At 44.9% G+C, this 24,244-nt stretch overlaps 6 protein-coding genes across 6 annotated transcripts; 4 read left to right on the top strand and 2 right to left on the bottom strand.

Annotated features, from left to right (window-relative positions):
• Nucleotides 1-1,096: 1,096 nt before the first annotated feature.
• CCR75_007365 (uncharacterized protein) lies at nucleotides 1,097-4,198 on the bottom strand (the record flags this gene model as incomplete). The annotated part of the gene is made up of 2 exons (XM_067965426.1): nucleotides 1,097-3,042; nucleotides 3,442-4,198. The coding sequence occupies 2 exons, from the start codon at nucleotides 4,196-4,198 to the stop codon at nucleotides 1,097-1,099; spliced, it is 2,703 nt and encodes a 900-aa protein (XP_067815599.1).
• Nucleotides 4,133-4,514, top strand: CCR75_007364 (uncharacterized protein; the record flags this gene model as incomplete). The annotated part of the gene is made up of 2 exons (XM_067965425.1): nucleotides 4,133-4,201; nucleotides 4,329-4,514. The coding sequence occupies 2 exons, from the start codon at nucleotides 4,133-4,135 to the stop codon at nucleotides 4,512-4,514; spliced, it is 255 nt and encodes an 84-aa protein (XP_067815600.1).
• A 1,784-nt stretch (nucleotides 4,515-6,298) lies between these two features.
• CCR75_007363 (uncharacterized protein) lies at nucleotides 6,299-9,400 on the bottom strand (the record flags this gene model as incomplete). The annotated part of the gene is made up of 2 exons (XM_067965424.1): nucleotides 6,299-8,244; nucleotides 8,644-9,400. 2 exons carry the CDS (start codon nucleotides 9,398-9,400, stop codon nucleotides 6,299-6,301), a joined length of 2,703 nt encoding a protein of 900 aa, XP_067815593.1.
• CCR75_007362 (uncharacterized protein) lies at nucleotides 9,335-9,716 on the top strand (the record flags this gene model as incomplete). Its single annotated transcript, XM_067965423.1, has 2 exons — nucleotides 9,335-9,403; nucleotides 9,531-9,716. The coding sequence occupies 2 exons, from the start codon at nucleotides 9,335-9,337 to the stop codon at nucleotides 9,714-9,716; spliced, it is 255 nt and encodes an 84-aa protein (XP_067815594.1).
• A 7,199-nt stretch (nucleotides 9,717-16,915) lies between these two features.
• On the top strand, nucleotides 16,916-17,302 carry CCR75_007361 (uncharacterized protein; the record flags this gene model as incomplete). The annotated part of the gene is made up of 2 exons (XM_067965422.1): nucleotides 16,916-17,101; nucleotides 17,135-17,302. The coding sequence occupies 2 exons, from the start codon at nucleotides 16,916-16,918 to the stop codon at nucleotides 17,300-17,302; spliced, it is 354 nt and encodes a 117-aa protein (XP_067815595.1).
• Nucleotides 17,303-19,264: 1,962 nt separating this feature from the next.
• Nucleotides 19,265-19,492, top strand: CCR75_007360 (uncharacterized protein; the record flags this gene model as incomplete). The annotated part of the gene is made up of 1 exon (XM_067965421.1): nucleotides 19,265-19,492. One exon carries the CDS (start codon nucleotides 19,265-19,267, stop codon nucleotides 19,490-19,492), a length of 228 nt encoding a protein of 75 aa, XP_067815596.1.
• Nucleotides 19,493-24,244: the final 4,752 nt, after the last annotated feature.

Here is a 24,244-nt window from a genome sequence, read left to right as displayed (position 1 = left end):
CATATGAAGTATACTGAGGATCGCAGTACTAAAATCTACGGAACAGCTCATAGTAAATGCTTTGACTGTAGTTGCACAAGTAGAGTACTCGTCGCGGATATGTTTTTTATCGCATTGTGTAAATGCTAGACCAATTTTTTGTCAAATGACAGTCATTTTTTTCACTTGGTTTGCAACTAGTGGTTTATTATCTTGGTCGAAGGCTGCTATTTCGGCTTCAATATCGGCAATGTACAGTGAAACATGTTGGTCCACAAAGATGAAGTTCAGTTTATCCATCACGAATGTTATCGGACTAAGAAGCAGTGTAATGAGCTTTATTAAATAAGCTTTTACTGTTGGCCTTTCAATTGCTGCACGTGGTTCTTCTCGTTTACATTTGCATTAAGAATTCCGGAGCTCAGTAATTTTTGACGAACACGCTTAATCATTCTTTCGTCGACGTCACGAATTGCTGCTTTTTGCCCGTATGTCGACCAAAATGGCTCCTCCACAAGGTGCCTAGTCCGTTACAAGGATGCCACTTGCATTCAGTGTCAGGTTACTTACTTATGACAGCCGCTCCGTAGATCACGTAACTTTAATTGCGATGTTTGCCACCTTAGCGGTCATTACGCAATCGCTTAGCATAGTGTTGCAATTGGTGGCTTCTATTCCCATGCGCAGGCGTCGATATAATGCCTAACACGCGCTACTCGCTTTCAAAGATCGAAATAATCAACAAGAAAGCATGTGAAGGATGATTGGACAGTGCGCAAAATACTTACGACCCCTTGACTGAATTTCATGTTTATGACGTTGCAATCGGCTTTACTGTCATTTATTCACTGTGGTGGGGTTTACTATAAAAAAAAAATTTGGGAACGCAATGAAGGCAATGTAAATGGTGCAAGACTTGCATTGGAGATCGGAGAGCTGTGCATCTCCATTGTTTGCTCTAGAACCAAGCAAGTTGTAAAAAGTACTATCAAGTTTGCTTGAATTATATTTGAATCGATTGCTTAGTGAATCTCTTATCTAATCTATCTTACTTGCATTCTGTTCTACATGTTTGTTGCTTCTGCTATTCTAATTCTACATTGCTACTTTATTGCGGTTACTCCAGGATATGGTAGCCAGTGCGACTTTTCTCTCTTTTGGCATATACAACCACCGTAACAATCAGCGCCGTACCCAGAATCACCCAAGCGATGGCTAAGGGGTAACTCTGTATCCCTACGATAACCTTATCAAATGTTGCTGTCCGGCGTAAAAATCCTTGAGCGGTCTCGCTATCGATTACGAGCTTCTCACGAATTCTCATATCAGGTAAAAACGAGTCACCTGGCCAAGATGCAAACTCGCTCGCTTGCAGCCACCAGGTTGGGTACCCGATTGACGCCTGTTGATCAGGGGCCTCACCAGTCGTCATATAGCCGTCACTGTACTTTGAAACTAACGTCCACGCAAGCTGCCACCACTGCGTGATTACATGCTCGGCGAAATCATTGCTCTGCTTCTCAATACTAGCAACGAGCTGAGTCTCGTTATGCACGTTTTGTCCCTCCGTTTCAATCTTGTTGCGAAGTAAAAAAGCACTTTTTTGCAAAGCACGTATTTTTTCGTGAATGTCAATACTCATGGCATTGTATCGTAGCAAGCTCCAATTGTTGACAAAATTAAAGGCCCACCATGCAGACTGCGGGTGAAATTGGCTCTGACGGCCTAACAAATACGACTGTGGTACAGAGTCCTGCGTGCACGAAAAGGGAACAAAAACAGATCCGTGCGGTGCGCTTTGAGCGTACCAAGCAACGCCACCAATCGCATCAGGTCCGACGTGACTCCGACTCTGAAGAACAATAGCGAAAAGCGTCCGGTACATGGAGATCGGACGTTCCCACCCACCAACGACGCCTCCTGAGTCACCAGACCACCGAACAGGAGATCCAAAAGGCCCAGCAGCCAGACCTTTGGTCATGTCATATCGCGTATCTTCGTAATGATCTCGAAGCAAATCCATGATTTCAAACGTCTCAATAACATGATCAGGTTTCACGGAAAACGGATAAGTGGCGAATTGCGAGAAGCTACCGAGCCGAGCATCGAGATGCAAAGACGGAGCCAGAACATCAAACACTCGCCAAACTCGACGTCCCGTGTATAGCGGGCCCACCGCGTCTTTATCAGCAAAGCCATAAGCGGCCGTAAAATCGAAAGCCTGACCACTCGTACGGTTCCACCAATTCATTTCTTCGGCCAACGAAATTACGTTGCTTGAGGCCATGTACCAGTCCGGCTGACTCAAGTCGATCTCACGAATTGTGAATGCGTTCGCAACCACAGTCACGTGTCCGTCAGGTACACGCTGAGCCACCCAAACGGCGCCACTGTGGTCTTTCCCAGTCATCACGTGGAACACCCAGACCTCCCCAAGCTTATCACCTATCAACAAAGCCTCTGCTGAGTCGCCAAAGTCTGGAGACGCCATATCTCCACTGTCTTCACTAAAAAAGCCAAACTCTTCCGATAAAGAGCCCATCATGTCGATTGCACACCGTGCAGTGGCACAGCGCTCAAGCGCGATCTTTGTGAGCTCAGCAATACCAAATAAATTGTTTCCTTCCGGCACGTCTAGAGGCCAGCCAACCGTTTTCGCGCCGCATGTGCTTTCACCAATACTAAGCTGCTCTTCGTTCATCATGCCATAATCTTGATCAAAGTACGCGTATGTGTGCTCTACTTGTGGAATAAACCCCATTGGCTTCGAGTATTCTTGAGACTTGCCACTCTCTAAGTCAATCACAGGTTGGTACTGGATTCCACGGTCTCGTGCTACCACTCGCGGGTATCCACCATTAAAATTGTATATAGCACGCTTGCTTCCAAGCGCGTGGTCTTGAGCTGGTACGCGGACAAGACGTAAATCCGCAGCACCATCACCAGCATCGTCCGTGTGAGCAATCAAAGTCGAACCGTCCACGCTTGCACCTTTCGTAACACCGATTGCCGTGCACGCATCTACCTGATTTTGTGGCCATGAGGTCAGCACAAAAGCGACTGCTGCAAAGCAATAGGACGGATGGAAAAGCTTCATTTCGCACGAAACAAGAAATCGTCGGAATCGCCAAAGTCGGTAGGCAAGGCAAAAAAATTAATGAGGTACTCGAAACATATCTCCGAGCACGTCAACTTGGAGCCCTCAAGGGACGAGAAGGGTTCAAGCCATCCAAGCGCGTTGAAAAGTCTCTTCCGACGAAGAGACTTTATTGACGAAACAGCTTTTTATTTCAAATCACGTCACGGTCTGAAGGACAATGGGAGTGCTACTAATTTAACTGCATATGTGTGACGTGGCGTGGGACTTTCCAATGAATAGGTGATCGTTTAATTTGTTTTTATTTATAGAGCAAGCTTCTATAAATAAATATGGGAACGTCTAATTGCGACGGATACACTTACCGGTATGTTCTGCATCGGCTCCTACTTCACTTTGAGTCACTGAGATACTGGGGTTCGCTTTTACAGCCGCAGGCGCCGGCGCGGGTGTCGGAGATGGAGGAGTTGAAGGCGCTGGTTTAGCTTGCTTGACGGACTTAGCAGGCGTAGCGGGTTTCGAGGGCTTGCCCCCACTACCTCCCGTAACAGTTATGTCTGCGCATGAGGCGTATGTCTGGGAATCTCTATCAGAATGCCAGTACATTTGTAGAACGCATTCGCCGGGTTCGGCGCACTCTGTCACATCAGCTGGCATTGTTGCAGGGGCGCTCTGGTCGCCACCATTCGTCGCAAACGAGTCGAGCTTCATCACCTCCTTGTAAACCTTGTAATTTATGATGCCTTTCGAGTCGGTAGTGGGTTTTACAACGCTAAGCCTCATGTAGCCCGGATGGGGTGCTTGAATCCAATATTTAAAATCAAAGGGTTTACCAGCTTTGAGGTTCGTGACATTGTTGCCTTTTTCATACACCGTGCCACGACATCCGTTCATCAAATTAAAGGTCGGCGACGGTGGAAAGTCGGCTTGCTTAAACCCCGCGAGATTTTCGAGCGGGGCAATAGTCAACTGTTCATCTCCGATGTTTATCAGAGCCCCACAGCTTTCACGAAATAATTTCGTCACGCTTCTGATTACTGGGCAAGTCATTTTACCATGGCCATCAACCTTGGCAAAAATGAGAGCAGCGGTGGCAGCGAAGATGGCGAAAATCGACGGCATAATGTGCTATGAAGAGTGGAAATTGAGGAATGAGTAAGGTTTTAATGCTTGCAATATCTTTTGCTGTGGCATGCAACTGGGATGATCGAATTTGCTAGTCGCGAATTATTTACCTTGCTTTTGTATTCAGTACGATCACGAGATGGGATGTCGTCAAGTCACGCTCATCATGAGCTGTGCGATGACCGCAATACAGAAAGCAGAGCTTGTCATTTATGGAGTGAAATTTGTGAGATTCTCACCAATTTCACATAATCCGTGCTACGGCAACTTCGATGTCTTCGATTGTCAGCCGGACGAAAGTCGCTGGAAGTGAATTTGTCAAAACAAGTTTAATATGTTTAAAATTTGAGTTGCTTCGTCTGAACTCTTGCCACTTGTTTTAAGAAAAACGTTTGTGCTCTTATCTATTGGATAGCTTGTAGAACAGCTGCAAACCTCGTCGTGTGGTCGAATCACATCTCTCTCTCGAGGTTGCGCATGATTGTTGAGGCAAGATGCAACCTTTTTGCATTAGTTGTGGCTTAATGCCTATGGATCATGAGTAGTATACTACTTTTCCCAGCTAAGCTTCTAATACGGTTATAAGCCTTGGCGATTGTCCGTAATAGCAAATGAGCCTACTCTCTATCTAACACAAAATGAATATGAGTTTTTCCAGAAATCGTTTAGTCGTTCATTCCAGTTTTTCCATGCATAATTGATCTTGAAAGCTCATTTGGTAATTAAATTAAATAGCCCTTATGCATCCGCATTAAAGCACTGATGGAGCTCAGCACTCTACATTTAAGCAGCAGCAAAGATTCTCACATACATCGAGCACATCAGCAAACGTTGCCATACCGGCTTACAAATTGCGGGGCAGCAGGCGGAAGTTTAGAGGTTTTAAAAACACAGTTGGCAGCAANGTGGTGAGTTGAAAAATGTACCATACCAGTAATGAGCTGTCTGAATCACCGCTAGCATTGATGTCCATGGGCACTAATGAATGGACGGAGAAGCTTCATATGAAGTATACTGAGGATCGCAGTACTAAAATCTACGGAACAGCTCATAGTAAATGCTTTGACTGTAGTTGCACAAGTAGAGTACTCGTCGCGGATATGTTTTTTATCGCATTGTGTAAATGCTAGACCAATTTTTTGTCAAATGACAGTCATTTTTTTCACTTGGTTTGCAACTAGTGGTTTATTATCTTGGTCGAAGGCTGCTATTTCGGCTTCAATATCGGCAATGTACAGTGAAACATGTTGGTCCACAAAGATGAAGTTCAGTTTATCCATCACGAATGTTATCGGACTAAGAAGCAGTGTAATGAGCTTTATTAAATAAGCTTTTACTGTTGGCCTTTCAATTGCTGCACGTGGTTCTTCTCGTTTACATTTGCATTAAGAATTCCGATGCTCAGTAATTTTTGACGAACACGCTTAATCATTCTTTCGTCGACGTCACGAATTGCTGCTTTTTGCCCGTATGTCGACCAAAATGGCTCCTCCACAAGGTGCCTAGTCCGTTACAAGGATGCCACTTGCATTCAGTGTCAGGTTACTTACTTATGACAGCCGCTCCGTAGATCACGTAACTTTAATTGCGATATTTGCCACCTTAGCGGTCATTACGCAATCGCTTAGCATAGTGTTGCAATTGGTGGCTTCTATTCCCATGCGCAGGCGTCGATATAATGCCTAACACGCGCTACTCGCTTTCAAAGATCGAAATAATCAACAAGAAAGCATGTGAAGGATGATTGGACAGTGCGCAAAATACTTACGACCCCTTGACTGAATTTCATGTTTATGACGTTGCAATCGGCTTTACTGTCATTTATTCACTGTGGTGGGGTTTACTATAAAAAAAAAATTTGGGAACGCAATGAAGGCAATGTAAATGGTGCAAGACTTGCATTGAAGATCGGAGAGCTGTGCATCTCCATTGTTTGCTCTAGAACCAAGCAAGTTGTAAAAAGTACTATCAAGTTTGCTTGAATTATATTTGAATCGATTGCTTAGTGAATCTCTTATCTAATCTATCTTACTTGCATTCTGTTCTACATGTTTGTTGCTTCTGCTATTCTAATTCTACATTGCTACTTTATTGCGGTTACTCCAGGATATGGTAGCCAGTGCGACTTTTCTCTCTTTTGGCATATACAACCACCGTAACAATCAGCGCCGTACCCAGAATCACCCAAGCGATGGCTAAGGGGTAACTCTGTATCCCTACGATAACCTTATCAAATGTTGCTGTCCGGCGTAAAAATCCTTGAGCGGTCTCGCTATCGATTACGAGCTTCTCACGAATTCTCATATCAGGTAAAAACGAGTCACCTGGCCAAGATGCAAACTCGCTCGCTTGCAGCCACCAGGTTGGGTACCCGATTGACGCCTGTTGATCAGGGGCCTCACCAGTCGTCATATAGCCGTCACTGTACTTTGAAACTAACGTCCACGCAAGCTGCCACCACTGCGTGATTACATGCTCGGCGAAATCATTGCTCTGCTTCTCAATACTAGCAACGAGCTGAGTCTCGTTATGCACGTTTTGTCCCTCCGTTTCAATCTTGTTGCGAAGTAAAAAAGCACTTTTTTGCAAAGCACGTATTTTTTCGTGAATGTCAATACTCATGGCATTGTATCGTAGCAAGCTCCAATTGTTGACAAAATTAAAGGCCCACCATGCAGACTGCGGGTGAAATTGGCTCTGACGGCCTAACAAATACGACTGTGGTACAGAGTCCTGCGTGCACGAAAAGGGAACAAAAACAGATCCGTGCGGTGCGCTTTGAGCGTACCAAGCAACGCCACCAATCGCATCAGGTCCGACGTGACTCCGACTCTGAAGAACAATAGCGAAAAGCGTCCGGTACATGGAGATCGGACGTTCCCACCCACCAACGACGCCTCCTGAGTCACCAGACCACCGAACAGGAGATCCAAAAGGCCCAGCAGCCAGACCTTTGGTCATGTCATATCGCGTATCTTCGTAATGATCTCGAAGCAAATCCATGATTTCAAACGTCTCAATAACATGATCAGGTTTCACGGAAAACGGATAAGTGGCGAATTGCGAGAAGCTACCGAGCCGAGCATCGAGATGCAAAGACGGAGCCAGAACATCAAACACTCGCCAAACTCGACGTCCCGTGTATAGCGGGCCCACCGCGTCTTTATCAGCAAAGCCATAAGCGGCCGTAAAATCGAAAGCCTGACCACTCGTACGGTTCCACCAATTCATTTCTTCGGCCAACGAAATTACGTTGCTTGAGGCCATGTACCAGTCCGGCTGACTCAAGTCGATCTCACGAATTGTGAATGCGTTCGCAACCACAGTCACGTGTCCGTCAGGTACACGCTGAGCCACCCAAACGGCGCCACTGTGGTCTTTCCCAGTCATCACGTGGAACACCCAGACCTCCCCAAGCTTATCACCTATCAACAAAGCCTCTGCTGAGTCGCCAAAGTCTGGAGACGCCATATCTCCACTGTCTTCACTAAAAAAGCCAAACTCTTCCGATAAAGAGCCCATCATGTCGATTGCACACCGTGCAGTGGCACAGCGCTCAAGCGCGATCTTTGTGAGCTCAGCAATACCAAATAAATTGTTTCCTTCCGGCACGTCTAGAGGCCAGCCAACCGTTTTCGCGCCGCATGTGCTTTCACCAATACTAAGCTGCTCTTCGTTCATCATGCCATAATCTTGATCAAAGTACGCGTATGTGTGCTCTACTTGTGGAATAAACCCCATTGGCTTCGAGTATTCTTGAGACTTGCCACTCTCTAAGTCAATCACAGGTTGGTACTGGATTCCACGGTCTCGTGCTACCACTCGCGGGTATCCACCATTAAAATTGTATATAGCACGCTTGCTTCCAAGCGCGTGGTCTTGAGCTGGTACGCGGACAAGACGTAAATCCGCAGCACCATCACCAGCATCGTCCGTGTGAGCAATCAAAGTCGAACCGTCCACGCTTGCACCTTTCGTAACACCGATTGCCGTGCACGCATCTACCTGATTTTGTGGCCATGAGGTCAGCACAAAAGCGACTGCTGCAAAGCAATAGGACGGATGGAAAAGCTTCATTTCGCACGAAACAAGAAATCGTCGGAATCGCCAAAGTCGGTAGGCAAGGCAAAAAAATTAATGAGGTACTCGAAACATATCTCCGAGCACGTCAACTTGGAGCCCTCAAGGGACGAGAAGGGTTCAAGCCATCCAAGCGCGTTGAAAAGTCTCTTCCGACGAAGAGACTTTATTGACGAAACAGCTTTTTATTTCAAATCACGTCACGGTCTGAAGGACAATGGGAGTGCTACTAATTTAACTGCATATGTGTGACGTGGCGTGGGACTTTCCAATGAATAGGTGATCGTTTAATTTGTTTTTATTTATAGAGCAAGCTTCTATAAATAAATATGGGAACGTCTAATTGCGACGGATACACTTACCGGTATGTTCTGCATCGGCTCCTACTTCACTTTGAGTCACTGAGATACTGGGGTTCGCTTTTACAGCCGCAGGCGCCGGCGCGGGTGTCGGAGATGGAGGAGTTGAAGGCGCTGGTTTAGCTTGCTTGACGGACTTAGCAGGCGTAGCGGGTTTCGAGGGCTTGCCCCCACTACCTCCCGTAACAGTTATGTCTGCGCATGAGGCGTATGTCTGGGAATCTCTATCAGAATGCCAGTACATTTGTAGAACGCATTCGCCGGGTTCGGCGCACTCTGTCACATCAGCTGGCATTGTTGCAGGGGCGCTCTGGTCGCCACCATTCGTCGCAAACGAGTCGAGCTTCATCACCTCCTTGTAAACCTTGTAATTTATGATGCCTTTCGAGTCGGTAGTGGGTTTTACAACGCTAAGCCTCATGTAGCCCGGATGGGGTGCTTGAATCCAATATTTAAAATCAAAGGGTTTACCAGCTTTGAGGTTCGTGACATTGTTGCCTTTTTCATACACCGTGCCACGACATCCGTTCATCAAATTAAAGGTCGGCGACGGTGGAAAGTCGGCTTGCTTAAACCCCGCGAGATTTTCGAGCGGGGCAATAGTCAACTGTTCATCTCCGATGTTTATCAGAGCCCCACAGCTTTCACGAAATAATTTCGTCACGCTTCTGATTACTGGGCAAGTCATTTTACCATGGCCATCAACCTTGGCAAAAATGAGAGCAGCGGTGGCAGCGAAGATGGCGAAAATCGACGGCATAATGTGCTATGAAGAGTGGAAATTGAGGAATGAGTAAGGTTTTAATGCTTGCAATATCTTTTGCTGTGGCATGCAACTGGGATGATCGAATTTGCTAGTCGCGAATTATTTACCTTGCTTTTGTATTCAGTACGATCACGAGATGGGATGTCGTCAAGTCACGCTCATCATGAGCTGTGCGATGACCGCAATACAGAAAGCAGAGCTTGTCATTTATGGAGTGAAATTTGTGAGATTCTCACCAATTTCACATAATCCGTGCTACGGCAACTTCGATGTCTTCGATTGTCAGCCGGACGAAAGTCGCTGGAAGTGAATTTGTCAAAACAAGTTTAATATGTTTAAAATTTGAGTTGCTTCGTCTGAACTCTTGCCACTTGTTTTAAGAAAAACGTTTGTGCTCTTATCTATTGGATAGCTTGTAGAACAGCTGCAAACCTCGTCGTGTGGTCGAATCACATCTCTCTCTCGAGGTTGCGCATGATTGTTGAGGCAAGATGCAACCTTTTTGCATTAGTTGTGGCTTAATGCCTATGGATCATGAGTAGTATACTACTTTTCCCAGCTAAGCTTCTAATACGGTTATAAGCCTTGGCGATTGTCCGTAATAGCAAATGAGCCTACTCTCTATCTAACACAAAATGAATATGAGTTTTTCCAGAAATCGTTTAGTCGTTCATTCCAGTTTTTCCATGCATAATTGATCTTGAAAGCTCATTTGGTAATTAAATTAAATAGCCCTTATGCATCCGCATTAAAGCACTGATGGAGCTCAGCACTCTACATTTAAGCAGCAGCAAAGATTCTCACATACATCGAGCACATCAGCAAACGTTGCCATACCGGCTTACAAATTGCGGGGCAGCAGGCGGAAGTTTAGAGGTTTTAAAAACACAGTTGGCAGCAAAATTCAAACCATAACTTCGGACAATGTTAAAGGCTTGGTCAGCCGATAATCTGTCAGTGTCGGCTAAGGCCGCAAATATCAGGACCGCTTTTTGCGGCTTTAGTTAATTGGCGACGAAATGCCGCAACAGACCCAGGCGTGCTTGGAACCGCTACTTATAACCATCTTTTCAACTTCAAATGATTGTATTTGTCCGTTTGTAACATGAGAAATTACACAGAATAGGACACTTTTATCGGATATTCGCAGAATAGGACACTTTTTATTCACAGGATCGGAAACTTTTTTTTTCGCCAACTATAAGAGGGAACAAACCCCCCAGTGATCACATATGAGCTCCCGACAAATTATCCTATCTGCCCAATCTATAAAGGGGTGTATCGCTACATAAAATTAACACTTAAAGGTGTTAATTGATATATTATCCACAGGGTAATTTTCTAAAAGCTTATCCAATAGTAGATATAGACCATTATATCTACTTTCTCCGCGGTCTGACGCGCGAAAAGAGAGAGACAGATAAGACTTTATTACATGTTTTATATTAGTTTATAATTAAGTTAGTATTGAATCGATAGAAAAAGAATAACTTAATTATACTAAATACAGTTTACTTTAACCCTCTTTAAAGCAAGTGTTTTGAAGGAAGTCTTCCACTGCACGTACTAGTGTACGTGAAGCGACGTGAGGCACCACTCGCGCTGAGGCAGTGCAAAATGGACTTGTACTGAAGCAGTACAAGTCAGTAGTGTGTTACACCCCGTGACACAATCTGTCGACATGTCTTGCAAGGTTACCCAATCATTGCTTTCTGCTATATACCGCTTTCTTTGCGCCTCTTAGCAGGTCGTCCCCGAGGCCGAGATACCTTTGGTGGTAAAGTGGTGACAAAGAGAGATTCACAATTAAGACTGGAACGTATGGACGGTTGTATATTGCGCGATAGGTGTCAACGGTATAGAATTTGTTGGCTGGTGTGGTTGGGGCCACTTTCAACTTCAATGCAAACGCACAGGCGTGACGGCAAGGCATATGGAAGTTCTGATACTTTTTACAGGTGCAGCTACCGATCGGACGATCCGGAGTTGGAAGGCTGACTACATATTGGTGATTTGATTCATCTACGACTACTCCACAAGTTTGTTCCGCCGGGAAGACGTTGTTTATCCTAGCAGCATTTAACTCCTCACCAAATCTCTTCATCGCCAACGGCACCACGGTGCAACTTAATCAATTGCGGACTACGCCCATTTATGAGACTTCTCCATTTGGTGGCGTTACAAAGCGTCCAGCATCTGCTTCAGAAAAGAGTTTGCAATCTCTGCTAAGTTTAAAGTGACATGTCCGAAACGGTGAACGCCACAAACGTATGCTGCCCATTGATTGTGCGGGATTTCCATAATGTAATCGGCAGCAAGAGGCTTGATTTTACGGATTTCATCGATACACTTGTCGAAACCAGCCTTGTTGTTGGCGTAGACGCATTTCTAGAAGAGTCTAATGTAGCAAAAACATTCGGATCAGCGTCAATCATGATTTCCATCATTCCCCAACAAGGTGACTCGGATGGTTCATACTTTCTGATGACAATTCCACGTTTATTTTGAACGTTTGCAGCAATGTGATTGCAACAAAAGGCATTGAAAGCGTTCGGAAGATTGCTTGCCAGTGCGTTTATCCGCCGTTTTTACGGTCATTTACCACTACACTTTCACTTTCGTTGATCCCAGGATGCGCTTTCTCCAAGCTAGTCAAAACCGGTCCCACGTCTCCTCACATTTATTTGGAAAAATCGCCCATCGCAAATTCACCAGTTCATCCTAAGCATCCATTGACACAGCCAAAAGAAGGATCTGGACTGCGACTTTTGGTAAAAGTCCCATCAACAGCCACAAAGTAGCGAATGTGTTGAAAGCGTGTCTCGTTGCGCCCGGAGCGATGAAAAGACTGTGAAATCGTTCATCCATGCTAGTTTCGTTTGGGACTTGTGGAGTTTTGAGTTTCACAATAGCTTTGGGATCATCTCGCAGTAGACATTGAACATATCCTTCCACTAGATTGTAGTGCTCCCGTTGAACATTGATTGTCACAGCATAGACTGCTTCCTTTGCTATGTGAGCGGTACTGTACGGAATGCCGACACCAAGTTTTCGTATCAGAATTTGCTGAACATCCTTTATAGGAGCCTTGCCGTTCACTGTCATAGCTTCGTGAAGCTGCTCTACCAAAAATTTGTGATCACGCTGGGATCCCCCGAGATTTCTCAAGCGATCCTTGGCATGAATGCTAATCTTGCACCTGACTAATACGATATTGTTCGTTTTTTTGTGGAAGGATATGCGGGCATATGCAGGACAATTGTCGCCTGAACACTTAAAGTAGGCTCTGGTTTTGTTTCTGTGGAAGACTTTGTAGCTGACGTGATCTTTTGCTGCCTGTGATCGAATGGCCATCACTGCTTCATCCATGGTAGCGAAGGATAGTCCTTTCACAGCTGGCACGTCGGAAGTGATAGTAGGTGGCATGACAGTTTGGTTGAGGTTCCCGTGGAAGAAGGAGGTTTGGAGCGACGGGAAAAGTGATTTCGAGGGAAGATGTCTCGGGGATGAACTTCCGAGATAGCGAGGGGGAACTTTAGAAGACTTCCTTGCGTCACTCGCGAGGCTCAGATCAAAAAGACTAAAAAGTGTCCTATGCTGTGAATAAAAAAAGTGTCCTGTTCTTCGAATTTCCTATATAAAGTGTCTTTTTCTTTGTAGTTTCCTTGTAACATACATAAAATTTACCAAAAAAAGCGCTAATGTAACGGGGTGTCGTTACATAATGATTATCTTATGAATATTCAATATTATTTCTATAAATGGAATATTTAATATTCTTTCTATGAATGGAATAATTTATATTTTTTCTATGAATGGAATAATTAATATTATTTTTCTATGAGCGGAACAAGGCAAAGAAGTACAAAATTATCATCTTCATAAATAACTTGATTTCATAGTTTCGATGTTATCAAATTTGGTACTATTGACGCGTTAAGACATCAATTCTGTAATTGGGCACACATCGGTTAGAGAACCGTTGTTGTGGTACATTAACCTTATAGATTATATACCCTTCTATCCTATTCTGAAATAGTTAATAGCTTAAATCCTATTTATTACGGGTAAGAAATGTGGTCGACGCCAGATATAAATTCGGCGGCCGAAATCTATTTTTGAATAAGCTAGTGTAAGTTTTTAGATTGAATAATCAAATAAAGTGTAGTTCCCCTTTTGATCTTAAAAAAAGAATTTTGGGTCAAACCCTTCAAATGCACGTGAAGCGCACGTAAAAGTCCGCTGGATGAGAAAGTTGAATTACTTAACTCCTTGTCGGATGTCGAATTAGACACCATGTCTGGTATAGAAACAATACAGGCTGGAAAATTCGGGGGCGTGAATGTCTGTCTTGGAGTAGAGAAAATACGCCTCTTCAAGGCGTATTTTCTCTACGCCAAGACAGAGAAGACACGAAGCGTTTATACCCTCACAAAGTGACACGAGTGAGCTAATTACACACGCTTGTAAATGGTGCAAGCGGTAACATTGAGGGAGAAGTTAGCCTTGCGGTAATCGCATAGACGAAATGTAGATTGATGAGTGCCGAGCCTTAAAGGCTGGCAACTTATCTGATATGGTGGTCATTCGACCAACGATTGAGTTAAACTTATCGTCACATCTGGACGAAGCTGTCCTGGAAGACAAAAAAGCTGCGCTTATTGCGCTGAGTAGATCGTCGATTTTTAAAGGTTCTACGTTTCCATTTAATTCCTTGATTAAGGAATTCCAAGATGTGGAATGTACCCTGCTCCGCACGACGATAGAAAAAAATGTCATCAAAATAAGTCTGTGCATAACCTCGCTGAGGGCGAAACAATTGCGTTACTAGACGACTAATGATGGCGGGGCGTCGGAAAGCCCTTGAGGCATAACCAACCACTCCCATTGCATACCGCTTGAGGTGCTAACCGCTGTAAGTGGGAAATTTCTAGCTCGCATGAGCAGTAGTAATAATCATCGACTAAGTCGAGTGCACTGTACATTGTGCATCCCACCATATTGTTCTGAAGAATATCCTTTGTAGGATTGGGGGTTTGTGCTGGTATGGTGGCAGCATTAAGCTTATTATAAGCATGTACAATGCGCCATTTACCATTTGGCTTTTTGAAAGAAAATGTCGGTGTCGAATGGGGAGATTTGCTCTTTCGTACTTTTTCAGCCTAGCACGGAAGAAATCGTCATTGACGTCACACTGTTTCTCTGTAAAGGCCACCGTCGTGTGGCACAGTATTTGGTTCCAGGAACCAAGTAAGTTTTATGACGGACACCTCTATCCGGGAGTAAAGTAGATGGTGAATTGGTCGGTCGGATGTGCTATACCACATAGACCATTTCGAGCAGTGGTCGAGTGTATGCGCACAAATATACCAATGCATCCAAATGCATTTTTGGCGCAGAAAATAATCCTCTCTAAGGGTGATTCATTGGGAAGCGAGGACTTAGAGCGGATCTTGCCAAGGTAAAAGCCATCGTAGATTAGCCGCTTTCTAAAAAAAAAGGATTTGCGTAAGAGGTCGGGTTTCACGAATTATTTACACAAATATAGCGAAAATTACGCGGATATGGCTTGGCCATTATCTAATCTCCTTAAAATGGATACAGATTGGTGCTGGACTAGCACAGAGCATAATGTCATTCAAGAAGTTAAGGGGATCCATGACTCTCCAAAACTTTACTAGGAACATTGTGCGTGGCGCCTAAGGTCTTGTAACTCCAATCGATCCATAAAGCATAGCGTCCAAGCCAGGCCATACTAAGAAGATCAAATCTCGAATCCAAATCAAGGACAAGACAGGTTCCATACTGTCAAAGTCCATTTACTTCATACTAAAATCAACGGAATTATAGGAACAGAGACACGAGTCCCAGTCGCAAAGCTGACAGTGATTGTATAACTTTCATGCACTTTAAGCGCCTTACCGTATTGCTAATTTCCCTCAAAGCAAAGACGTCGAGCGTAATTGCAAAACACATCTGAGTCAATTAAAGTTGACCATGGCTTATCGAAACCCTTCACAGTCGCTTGAGCGATTAACAAACCAGGCTTGGACTCTTACCCGATGCCATTAAGTAGGTTCAACAAAGCCTAGGTCTCCCCCAGTAGGGCGCCCCCGCACCTACTCGGTATCGACGTTTTCCAGCGCCGTACAAGATTTCTGGTATACGTCGAAATTGGTGCTCTTTCAAGATTTACGTGTATTGCGTGGGACAGGCCGAACGTAAATGATTTGTGCTTCCGCACATATAACATCTAAGGGTGTTTTTTTTGCTGTTTCACAGGTTGAAGTGCCTCTTCTCCTTCCTCAACGAGGCTTAGATACATGCGTTCCGGTCTATTAGACGGTACCCATGTGCTCGAAGAGCTTGAACTGTAAATTGGCTTGCGAACACGAGCAGACTCAAAGCCAACTCAGATTGTAGCGGTAGGGCAACTGCCTCTTCGAGAGTAGCAGGATGGTTTTGAAATAATTCCGTCCGGCAACGCCCTCATTAAGCCCCCCCCATCAACTATGTTACGACTATAGCTTCTTGCACCGGGTTTTGATGCGTAGATGCAATGAGAGTTCTCAACTCCTGGACATAGTCCCCTAGGGTTCGTGCACCTTGTCGAGTCGCTATGAGCCGTGGTCGCATGCTAAAAGCCTGACCAGGCGGTGCAAACGTTCTGGTCATTTGCCGTTTTAGCGAATCCAATGATAGAAATGCGTCGTTTATGGCCATACTGCACGATAGTGCCCACGCCATGGATCAATCTCCGAGTTTGAAAATGGCCATTGCCACCTTTTGCCGTTCTGTTAAGAACAAAATGGAGCCAATGAACATCCCCATAGGCTTTATCCAAAAAGTGAGGTTTTATCCCTCTTTTCCCTCAAATGTCTTTACATCGACAACTTAAGGGCGAGCCTAACGCTCTGAATCAGGTACAGAGATGTACCGAGTTGGCATTGATGCCGTAAGGTGTTCCTGAACCTGTCCGATCAGGGAGGATTCATATCACATAAAAGCTTCAAGCCTTGCATGCAGGACCTCTGCGCCCTGGACATAATGAATTCTATATATGTTCAAGCCCAGACAAAGTTTTGAGCTTGTCAAACGCTGTGCGTTGCGCCTCTAAAAGTTCTGGAAACTCTTCCATTTCAGTAAAACTTAGTCTTAGACCCCTCAGGTGTAGATTGACTACGAGTGCTACCAGTTGTAGCGGAGCTACCTCACTCCTTAAGTCAGAGGAAGACTTAAGATTCGAAGAGTCAAATAGTTCTATAGAACTAAGGGGTTTTACAACTGAGGGAGTCGTACAAGCTATTAAAGCTTAGTGATTCATACTTCAAGGGATTTAGGGGTTCGTAGCATCAAGTGGCAACTACACCATTATTCGTCATTAGTGTATAAACCTGAATAGTGTGTATCCTTTAATAGTGTGATACACACTTTTTATAGGGCACAGCATACGGAAATCCGGAGACACACTATTCATACGGCAGAGCGTACGGAGTTGGATAGCGAGGAATGCAGCTGCGATTGCCATTTGTGGTGGTGGGAAGCGAAATGAGTAGGAGAGATCAAGAGGATTGTCTGATTAAATTGAAGGCAAAGCTTTGGGAATGGGGTTTTGAAAACAATGATTTAAGCAAGATTGAAAGAGACAAGGGATTTATGGCGGCTGCCATGGATGCCATCATGCATTATCTCTCAGTTTGGCCTGAATGCCAATTAATAGGTCGATAGCGTGATGAACTACTCGCCTTGCCGAAGGAAACGGCGTTGTCTATTTTCTCCGCGTCTCCGATTGTGGCGGCGTTTGCTCGCGGGCAGGCTCGAAACATTGGGGAATGCGATGAGAAGGAAATTGAGGTGGAAGACGAAGAAGACGGAATACAGTGGGGAACCAAATAGTCAGATGCGAAAGCGCATGCTCTAAAGTGACTACGAAACAGACAAGGATTAGGGTGGTCAAGCGGATGATTGGAGACGAAGCAGCAAACGGCAAGAAGGGCCTATTCGCAATAGCCGTGCAAGAATTTTCATCTGGCTTCTGCGGTATCGTTAATACTGACTGTACGAAGGCGAGTCGGTGGTGGAACGATCGCGATGACTTTGTGCAATTGATCGCGATTGCCAAAATATGGTCTCTGTCAATCATAGGCAACCGGGGATACGCAAGAAGCTGATGTCAAAAGCAGCTTCAGGGCGTGAGTGCAAGCGAGCAAACTAGGTCGAGTGGCTTTATGATGAATTAGTGGACGATTTCAACCGCTATCGGGAAGCAGTCCATGTTCTGAAAGATCATAAATGGGGAGAAAATTGTAGCGCCTAGGCCACCGGTAAGCCGTACGACCATCGTCATGCCCATGCCACCAGAGACAACGTCAGCGTACTTGACGTCATTATCACCAAGGAATTCCAGCGTTTTGCCATTATTTATATTGATAACAAAATGCGTTTCATCAGCATTTTCCACAAATGTTCGTCCAAAGAACCTGACTGAAATTCGCCTACACAGACACAATCAGCTAAAATATGAACAATAATATCACAAATAACTTATGTGCCGCAACTCCTAAGTGGTAAGCAATTTCTTTCTCGATATGTTTCATTCTCTGCTCGCTAACCATGAGCTTCCAGACTGTGCGCGGCGAAGGATGTTTTTCGCTTCCATGAATCGTTGAATCCAGCGATAGTCAATTCGATCCATCAACAATTTTCCATTGCTGATGTATTGAAGACAAAAAATGCATGAGACGACTCGCGGATAATGATCTCGCCAACTGTAGAAGCAGCTTCGGAGAGAGCTTCACGCCTGCTCTTATCCCATCCGTGGTGTGCCAGATGATGTTCCTGGCGTCTCCTATAGATAGCTAAAAAAGAGTTCATGACGAAAAAGGTTTGGTTGGAGTGGCTGAATGAGCCTCGCGCTCAGCGACGTAATTTCCCTGCCATGAACATGCCCGAGCACAAGTGCGTTATTTATGTAGACAACTATGGAGAACACAATGACGGCCTCGAGGTGCAAGATTACATGGACCGCATTGGTGCCAGCATGCGCAAGCTTGTAGCATGCGAAACAGACAAGGTGCAGCCGTGCGACAGCTTCGTGATATCCAAGATTAAGGAGTGGACGACCCTTTGGGAGGAGTACACATTTAAGGCGATCAAAGAAGGGTTGTTTGCTAATGTGTCGGGGGCTATCAAAAAATCCTGGCAAGACGTTCTTCTCAAGATGGCAGCAGAATCGGCTTGTCGAGTAAACGCAATGACGGATGCTACTGGCCTGTATTATGCGCGCAAGGCCATGATCCGATGTTCTCTATCCCTAAATGTGATCGATCAGTGGTATATTGCACAGCTATCACCTGGACTGCAGGCGATTGTGAACAAGAATCGAAATCATTTTGATGGAGAAGCTAAGCCCCCTTTGCAGTGAGCGCATCCCATCAAAACGACCCCAACTCTTCATCATTTGCGCATTATAAATGAAATATCGGGCACTGAGCCTAATACATATTAATCAAGTGTGTATTTCAATAATGTGTAACACAGTATTCGTATTATCCTATGAATAATGAGTATTTCTCAATTATGTGTTACACACTATTCATATGATGCACATGATTTTTAAATGCTTTAGTGTGATACACACAAATGATGGATACCGGTGTAGTGGCATAGAGTCGATTGGAATGACGATTTTTCTTAAATTCCGTGGTTTCGTAATTTATCTAAGATAGGGGAGATTTACGCCTGGAGACAATTTTATATTTTTAGAGATGTGTCCGTTGCATAAATTCGGTGTCCTTGAAAACGAGAGCGATGAAGATACCGTCAAATTGTCGCGTGTGTTGCTCATTTACGGTCAACATGCACGACAATCCGGTCTACAGTGCTGGAAAGTCGCCAACGCTTACCGCTTTCCGCCGTGCTGGCCAAGTCAAGCGTTACGCTTCCCCGACCCGGGCTTTTGTTTGCAATACGCCGCAATTTTTTCGCCTCTTTATAACGTTACAGCCAAGCGGCCCCCAAAGTCACCTTTCAGCATTGCCGTGGCAGATCACTAAGAGCCGCGTGACAGCTTTGGTTGTCAAGTGATCCAAGCGCTCATCAATCAACGCTTCAAGTCTTCTACCTTCAGTCATGGCCAGCACCTTATTGCCCACCCAAGACATTTTGAATTAAGTAACTGCAGCTGGCCTTTTCTTAGCACCTTTTGCGCTAGCAATACCTCTATTGACAGAGTTGCCCCACCACGAAAGCTTCTGTACATCTCTATAAAAAACTATAGAGTAGGCCCCATTTTTAATCAACTATACGGAAGTAGGCGGTATGTTTGTGAAAAGGGGTGAAATAAGGCTAAAGACAAATTTATATTTATAGAGGGCTGTAACGGTGTCCGTTACATAAGTATTATTCATTAAGAGGAATAATATATATTTCTACGAGAGAAGTATGCAAAGAAGTACGAATTATTGTCTTTATTAATTTTGACTTCAATAGTTCCAATAATACCAGATTTGATATTACTGATGCAATACGACATTAGTTCAATTGAAAGGTTAATTGAAGTCTAAATTAACCCCGCCAATCGTTATAAGACACTATTGTGCGGTGCGCAAGGAGGTGCCATACTTAGTTAATTATATAATAAGTGCAGTAGTAGATAGAAGATCGTTACGTCAGTTTTTACTGCTCTCTACTCTAAGGCCTTAGTCTAGACCTTTCAGCTAAAGACCCTTACCTTCATAAGAAACCTTCCTCTGTATGTTTGTGTACGTGAAGTTTCGAGGCACCTAACCTACACTGTAATCAGTGTAGTGTTAGCTTGTACTGATCAGTACTAGTAAAGGGTGCCCCGTACACCTGGTAGCACTTCGTAGTCCGTTTAATGACCTTCGCACGTTCCATTCAGCATGGACATTTAAATGAAGAAGGAAATGCTTTCCAGCCCCTCAAGAAGTTTATCGCGGAATGGTTAACTCAATTGAGTGATCTTGAATGAAGAGTGATCGGACGAATAAGTTCAGTCGAAGGCGGGTAAACTGTTGACGCCATGCTGTTCACTCTGAACACAGATAAACAACATGCGGCCATAGCCGAGTTCATAGAACACGAACTCGACGCGGCTCGAGTGAAAGTAGCCTTGCTTCACCGGCTCTCAACACGCGGGGGTGTTAAGAGAACAGGGTGCTCAACAATTGGCAATGTTGAGGCAGCAGCATGTAAATGCTGCTAATGGGCCGACGCTTCTGCATCGACCCGAAAGCTTAAAGATCAAAATTTCTAAGTTTAATGCAGTCGAAGGCGACTCCCTTTTGAAATGGTTCGTCGAGTTAAACGACGCCATAGAAGCTCGCCGTATCAGTGATGATGCGACGAAAGTGAAATTTGGCATGTCCAACTTAGCCAAACGTGCCAAAGCGTGGACCTTGGGGCTCAAGCTTCACGATCCATTAGTCTTTGGGTCGTATGAGGTCTTAAAGACCCGGTTTAGGGAAACATTGGAGCCACCACGTGCCGAATTTATGGATTGAGCCGAGCTCTTAGATTTATAGCAGGGCAAAGTTGACATTCACGCTCATGCCCAGCATAGGTCAGTTGTATCGTTAGTCATCCAATCGATGAACAATCACAGGTAGCTGTGTATATTAAAGGTCTTGCAAACGTACCTGTCAAGACCCACCTGTTCCGGATGGATTTAGAGTTGCTCGACCAAGCGGTCTCTATAGCGGAACAGGAGGACTTCAGTCCTGAACAGGCTTTCGTCGACTCGAGTGCATATCGTCCACCGAGGCGACAAGGATACGGAGATCTTTCGTATGTATAAAGCGAGAAAACTCGCTCTTCAAGTTACAAACAGTTGAAAAAACGTAATCGTTGTCAAAAGATAGGCCTTTACGCCTATGACTGTAATGCCTGACGGCTAGTGCCTAATACTAAGCGAAAAGACCGACCTCTCGCTAGGAGCAGCGGATGACGCGAATCCAACGCTGTTCCGAAATCGCAACGGCTAGGCAGATCGTAAGAAAACGGACGGAGTCAGTAGGTTGGAGCGCCCTTCTGATCCAGCAACGTCATAATAATTTGCAGGCTTTTTGCAGCCCACACGCATAAAAAAACATTCTGTGTTACTGTCCCAGGGGATGAGGTTAAACTCATCTCCCTGAAAATAAAAGTGTTAAAAAAGGGGTCACTTTAGTCCCTAGTCGATTGTGGGCGTCGAATAATTTTACTGGACGCCGATTGCTAGAAGATCGCGAACTCAATTTATTAAGCGCGATATCCCTTTAACGAGGATGACGGTGCGCCTAGCAACAGGCGCATCTGTAGCGTTAAAGAAAAGTGAAGCTTTATCAAATACAAGTTAAAGGGTAAATAGTACGATGATGATTTTATCGTACTAGATTTAGATGACAAATTTTTATGTCATCCTTGAATTACCTTGGCTCAGAAAGTACGAGCCATGTAAAAATTGGCAGCAGCAAGTCGTGACCATACGTGTCTCTTGATCAGGTGGTCAACTGTTGGACGTCTTTGAGCGTTCACAAGCGTGTGGATTTACTGCGAGTGAGTGCAATGGCCTCACTTGTGGTACAGCCGTTAGTACGACTGCACAAGATCACAGTGTGATTAATACTCACACTGTGGAGTCAGCTGCCGGCTGCTGTGCGAATGGACAGACAGCGCCGAAGGTCCACCAGTCGAATAAGTCGAGTGGATTTAGACGTGAATGTACGCTTAGCGGGCGAAATTCAAGGAAAATACCGGTTGTCTAAAATGGCCAACACGATGATCCTAGGTCGAATAGAGAGTCGACCATTGAAGACCCAACTGTGATAGCACAAGACAGTCCGAAGACGTTGAGGAATAAGTCCCCACGTACTTGAGGAGAAATCTTCGTAAATATTTAATGCTGAATTGACTAGACTTCAACATCCCGAGGGATTAATCCCTCGGCAGCCTGTAGATAATTCCTAGGAAGAAATCAAGACATTCAATGTCTTGATTAATGATAGATCAAGAGTAGGCGCCTATGCTCTTGATCTATATGCGCCTCCGAAGTTAACTTTCGGAGATAATTCAAAAACCAACCGTAGAACCCAAACGTTCTTGAGAGATCTGCAAAGTGGTAGAATCAAGCAGATCTGCGTAGCCGTCAGAGAACGAATAAGTAACCGATATTTGGTCAGCGGTATTTTTTGCAGAGAATGAACGGGTTCTCAGCAGCTCATCGATGGACGAAAGTCTCCTCGATGTGAAGACTCGGATTGAAAAATATACTACTCAATTATGGGAGTCATTTAAGACAAATCATCTCTACAAGGATTTTTTTGAATTAAGGGTGTATTCCATTAAGCAGCTACGTGCGTATTGTCAGAGGATTAAGGCACTCGACATGAGATCGAGCTCAAACCGGGCTCGAAGCACTTTGTCATGAAGCAGTGGCCATGCCTCCTGAACAAGTACTTGCGACCAATAAATTCTTATCGATCGATTAAAAGCGAGCCATGTAAAGGAATTAACCTCCACACATAGATCTTCGACCTTCTGTGCGAAAGGCCTCAGGAGAATGGCGGATAGTGCACGCATTTAAATAACTGAATGCTGCAACGGTACCGGCTCAAACGCCGATACCTAGAAATACGTAATCATAGATGGTATGTCTAAGAGTACCATCTTTCGTCTATGGATCTGATGGATGGATTTAATCATATCCTTATGCGCGAACGGACATCCGGTACACAGCAGTGAGCACTCCCAGTGGGACGCTCTGGGAAGGCTAGTAATACCGCAGGGGTTTAATAACACCCCTGCAACAATCAACAGGTGCGTAACGAATGTGTGAGACCGGTGCGAGAATACACACCGGGTTATTTTGACGATGCATTCGTCCATAGCCGGGCTATGGACGGAATGACGGACGTGGAAGTTCATAAAACTCACGTTTGTTAGGTTGTTACACTTATGCGAATGCATACGTTGTATGCAAATCTCAAGAAGTGTATATTCGCGGCAAGCGAAATACCACTTCTTGGGTGCATCGTCGCTAAACACGGCATGCGCCCAAAAGTACGCACTCTTCGTACGGTCTTCCAACCGTTCTATATAGTTGGTCTGCACCATCTGCTCCAATGGGTGACGCTTACCGCGCTCATAATCAGGACCCTCCTCCAATACATGGAGGAAGTGGTCGAGTTTGTCGATCTTCGACTCTAGATCCGACACACAGGTCGAATTTAATTTTCCCACTTTCGCCACAATTATTAATGGAGTCCCACGGTGGTCAACGTGCCCTTGTGGAACGTACTCAAAACCACGGTGATCAGCGAACTAGTCATCTTGTTCGCTGGCCCGGCTACCCACCTTCGCAAGACAGCTGGAAAGCCTCGTTCCCAGCTGGTTGTTGACGTTGAGGGCTCGTCCATCAGTATGACGAGACCCATCCGATAGATCAGAAGGTCCATCGGAAAATTCGCGCCCCTGGCGCTTGTATATTGATTGCATAACGTCAATCGCATCGCGCATAGAAATGCGAGCCCTCTTCCAGTGCAAAAAAAGGGATTTTAATTCCCCTTTTACTTGTTTCGTGTTGTCGACACAACGCGGACAGAGATCACCCCACGTGAGGCATGGAAGTTCTGCCTCACGAGACAACCGATGCAATTTTAATCTTGCACCTGTTGAAGTTCGTTTTTCAAACTTAGCGGTAATAGCGTTAAGTCTTTAAAGCCAGGCTTCGCGTCGAATGTCTAAGACTTGCAATGGAGGAGAAGGTCAAGGTCGAAGGTTTCGAAAAAGCGAGACTAGAAGTCCCAGTAAACGGCGGCCGTAACTCTGACGGTCCTT

This window comes from Bremia lactucae, linkage group LG8, assembly GCF_004359215.1.
Source record: "Bremia lactucae strain SF5 linkage group LG8, whole genome shotgun sequence".
NCBI lineage: Eukaryota > Oomycota > Peronosporomycetes > Peronosporales > Peronosporaceae > Bremia > Bremia lactucae.
The sequence above is the reverse complement of the archived record's forward strand: the minus strand, read 5'-3'. Positions and strand labels throughout refer to the sequence as shown.